Consider the following 4,366-nt stretch of genomic DNA (forward strand, 5'->3'; position numbering starts at 1 on the left):
TTTGGAAATAACGTAAGAAATTTATTTAAATCTACTCTTTGCATCACGTGAAACAGCACCAAATACACACACAATCAACCCTGCAGCTCTTATTATCACAAGTGTGCTCAATTAAGACTGCTGCATTTCAGCTATTCAGTTCATTTTTAATCCTAATTTTAACCCAGTACCCCTCTGTTGCTTAAGGATGGCCTTCTAGTATTTTTAGAGATCAGGGGTAGACTTGTAAATGCATGCACGCCCACAGAGAGTACGGTTTAACAATTTGCAAGGCATCTCCATCTTGTAAGGGGAGCAGAAAAGCTCTATTTCCTCATAACATTGCCTCTATTCAAGTAACAAGAAGAGGGTTGATGAGGTTATCACTGGTGACAGGGCAAATCTAAAACGAGTTTGGGACTGACTGCAGACTGGCTATTCCCAATTTCCAAAGTCCAACCTCAAGTGTGCATGGCCCAGGAAGGAGCTGGTTCATCACCACCACTGGTATTACCAACCCAGGTACTGTGCTTGAGAACCCCTCTTCTAAGGCATATTAATACACAAAAAAAGTTTCCCATTGGCAAAGAGATATGCTAAGATCTCTTACAGTTACAAAAGAATTACGGATATTCAATTGTCTTTAAGTGTTTGCATTTCTTTCACATATTCACAGACACCAGAATTATCAGTAGTTCACATTTGTGAAGTACCATGCCCCTTCTTCCCGCCTCTTAATTGGGGAAACTAAGGTAGAAAAGCTAAATAAAGGGTCTTGGGAACCCACCTGCAGTTCTTCACCATACCAGGAATGCTAAGGGTGGAAAAAAAGAACACAAATAAAATTATATTCTTTATTCATTCCATTTTAGCTGTGAATATTACTAATATACAAATACAGTATAAATTCCAAAAATCACAATATATTACAAAATAAAAAAGTACAAACTGCATTACTTAATAAATATATCTAACAAGTTAATCAGAAAGAAGAGACAGAATTCAGATTTGAAACATTTAAACGTTTGACCCAGCAAACCATACAAACCTCAATTTAAATACTCTTTTTTTCCTTTTAAACCATGATGTAGAATACCACTCCTTATTTCTTGATTAGAAAATAGTGTCAAGTAAATAAAATGTTGTGATCAGATAACGATTTGTTGGTGTAACACCAGTGCCAAAAGAGAAGCTGGGCTTATACAAAAGACATCATAACCCCAGAAACAAGAACACAAACACCGAGGTGCAGCCAAGGCAATTATTGCCAAAGCAGGAGACTATTATCTAGTCACAACATTCTATTGCAAGTTAATGTTCTGTTATTACAGATAAATAATATAAATGGAGCAGAGGGCAAGCCAACCAGGCAACAAGAGGCCAGTTTACTCAAAACAGTAATTAAATACAGAAGAGTCAATTGCTCCCTGTACTGTTCATGTGTAGCTGCATTCCAACTGGCTCAAAGGACCTGTTCTGTGCTCCAGGCAGAGAAAGCAACTGTTCTGAAAAGCAGTCTGTTCGTACTTTGCTGCACTTCTACAAAAGCCATTGTTTTAGTTTTGCAAGAAAATACCCATGATACTTTCATCAATCAGGGAGGGTCAGTTTGACATCAACTTCATTTGGTAAAAATATAAGGTTTATGGGTAAAAAACACAGCAAAAAATAGCTGTTACATCATAAGCCTTATTTACAAAAACTGTTTACAAACTTTTTGGCTGTACAGCTGAAAGCCAGATACTAATGTAAGATGTAGAAGATGGAGGTAACAGTTTAAAAATATTGTGCAAAAAATACATTCTTATAGAAAATAGACAGTGGGGAAGGGGAACACAAACATACACGGAGAATCTGCTTGCAAATAATCCGAGGCTAAGTTTTTACAACCGAACATTACACACGTTTGTATTTATCCCCCACAATCTACAGTCCTTCTCAGTCTGAGGTGCTGCTGCTTCATTAAGGATTAAGGCATCACCATCACAGCCAGCACACCTTCTGCCTGTTTCAGTCCCTGCAGCAAAGCTCCCAGCCTGCGGCCCAGGTGGTCTCAAGAGCAAGCATTCTGCTCAATGTACATCTTGGACAAGGACACTGCCATGGACTTGGCCAGCTCCTCATCCCGTCTGCGCTGTACCTGAGTCTGTCTGCACCACGCCTCGTACTCCGGGTTGGGGCACACGCAGTCCAGCACAGCATCGTAGTGCCCATTGCTAAGCCAGCTCAGCCAGATACTGGGCCGTGTCGGGTCCTCGGGCCCCAGGTAGTGAACCATGGTGGAAACGGTGGGGCTCTCGGGCCGGCCGCCCGTGGTGAGGTGGATGTTCACGTTCAGCATCTGCCCCATGGCCAACAGCTCCGGGTAGCCGGCCCAGGCCCCGTCCTGGGCGGCGCCGATGAGGAACTCTCCCACGTCGCCCTCGATGATAGGGTTGAAGTGGTCCAGGTGGTCGGCGATGTAGTGCACTGTCTGCTCGCGGAGCTCGCTGTGCAGCCGCTGGTCCCCGTACACCGCCTTGCAGACGGCGCGGTAGAGGCAGTTCCCGTCGGGGATGATGTGGAAGCGGAACCGGCCCTTCTGCCGCAGGTACTTGTCCTGCTTCTCCACCTCGGCCAGGTACAGCGCCAGCTTCTCGCTGCGCTCCGGCCTGCCGCCTGGCCCCCTGCGCACATCGGCATCGGCACCCCCTCCCTCCTCCTCCTCCTCCTCCTTCCCGGGCGAGGGGCCGGCGGCGGGCTGCGCCCGGCTGCCGTTCCTCTCCGCGGAGCGACAGCCGGGGACCAGCCCGGGCTGGGCGCCGGCGGCCGCCGCCTGCAGCGCCTGGCAGTGCTCGCTGAGGCGCAGGCTGCGGTTGCTGGGCTCCTCGGCGGGCGGCGGCAGGGCGGCGGCCTCGCCGTCCCCCCCGGCCTGCCGCATGCTCTCCAGGATGCCCTCCAGCCAGGCGCGGCTGCGCGGCGAGGCCGGCACCAGCTCGCCGGGGGCCTCGGCTCGCTGCACGATGCGGATGGGCACGATCCGCTCCAGCGGCCGGCGGCGGCTGACGGTGACCTGCGCGCAGGAGCTGTACTGCGGGCCGCCCGCCGGCCGCCCGCCGGGGCCCGCCGCGGGGCCGCTCGGCATCACCTCCAGGCAGGAGGAGAAGGCGGGCATGGCGGCGGCGCTGCTGCTGCTGCTTCCCCCCCCGGGAATGAAGCCGTCCTTGGCGGGGCTCTCCGCGGTCGGGCTCGGGCCGGCGGCGTCGGCGGCGCTCGCTGCCTCCGCGGAGGGGGGTCCCGGTGACAAGGAGACCTTGAAGACACCGGCAGCGCTCGGCGGGGTCGCGGCGGCTGCGGCGGCCGTCCCGCCCGCCGGGTAGTGGGTGATCACGGAGCTGTAGAGCTGCATCCTCGGCTCCCCGCGGGCGGCGCTTTATAGGCGGCGCCGTCGGAGCCGGGGCGGGGAGCGGCGGCGGGGGCCGCGCTGGGGCTGCCGGAGAGGATGAGCCGCCCGGGTAAAAATAAACAAGGGCATCACCCCCCGCCGCCCCGCCCCTGCGCGCCCCGCTGCTGGCTGGGCCCCGCGGCGGCGGCAATTCCGACTGCGCCACCAGCGCCGCGCGGCCCCGACGCCGCCCGGCCCAGCCCTGGCCGGCCCCTGCGCGGGCGCGCGCGGCCGCAGCGCCCAGGCCCTTCTGGAAGCTGCTGGAGGCCGGGCCCGGGGGCGGGGCCGCGCCCGTGTTTACCTCAGGGCCGAGGCACGTTGGAATGCGAAATGCCTGCCCCTCACGGAGCGCCGCCCCGCCCCCTGGCGGAAGGGGACGCTGCGCGGGGCGGGGCCGCAGCGGAGGCGGGGCGGGGCGGGGGCGGGGCGGGGCGCGGCGTCCCTCAGCGGCGTGGGGCCTAAGCAGGTCGGGACTTGAGGGGGTGCGCTACCGTGTCCTCTGGGGAGGTCCGGGCCTGAAGGGGGTCCGCTCCTCTGTCCCTCGGGGAGGGGCGAGCGGTGCGGACCTGGCCCGGCCCGGCCCGGCCTGGCCCGGTCGGGTCTGGTCTGGCCTGGCCTGGCCTGGCCTGGCCTGGCCTGGCTTCCCTGGCGTGCTTCAGCCCCGCCGCCTGGGAGCCAGTGCCGGGGAAGCCGCGCTCCGCAGCCGAGGCTGTGGCGGGGCCGTGCGCGCCGGCCGCTGCCGGAGGGAGGCGCGGGAAGGCTGATGGAAACGGGTGCCTCGGTCTGAGGAGCGTTTGGGGGAGGAGTGCCGGCTCTCCCCGGCCGGGCTGCCGGCACGTAACTTCTGCGAGGCTGGGCTGGGTGCTAGCTAGGAAGTCGTTGGTAACGGGGAGTGTCGAGGAAGCTTCAAAGAGGGGAGCAGTGCATCGGGTGTGCTTGGGGGCCGACCTGGGAAATGCCAGA

At 57.3% G+C, this 4,366-nt stretch overlaps 1 protein-coding gene across 1 annotated transcript; it reads right to left on the reverse strand.

Moving 5' to 3' along the window:
- Positions 1–979: 979 nt before the first annotated feature.
- OTUD1 (OTU deubiquitinase 1) lies at positions 980–3,367 on the reverse strand. The gene has a single exon (XM_059818973.1). It carries the CDS (start codon positions 3,365–3,367, stop codon positions 2,033–2,035), a length of 1,335 nt encoding a protein of 444 aa, XP_059674956.1. The 3' UTR covers positions 980–2,032.
- Positions 3,368–4,366: the final 999 nt, after the last annotated feature.

The sequence above is a fragment of the Gavia stellata genome, chromosome 6 (genome assembly GCF_030936135.1).
Source record: "Gavia stellata isolate bGavSte3 chromosome 6, bGavSte3.hap2, whole genome shotgun sequence".
NCBI lineage: Eukaryota > Metazoa > Chordata > Aves > Gaviiformes > Gaviidae > Gavia > Gavia stellata.

Excerpts from the sequence above, each read along its gene's own strand:
- OTUD1 (XM_059818973.1), bottom strand. The coding sequence starts at position 3,367 with ATGCAGCTCTACAGCTCCGTGATCACCCACTACCCGGCGGGCGGGACG.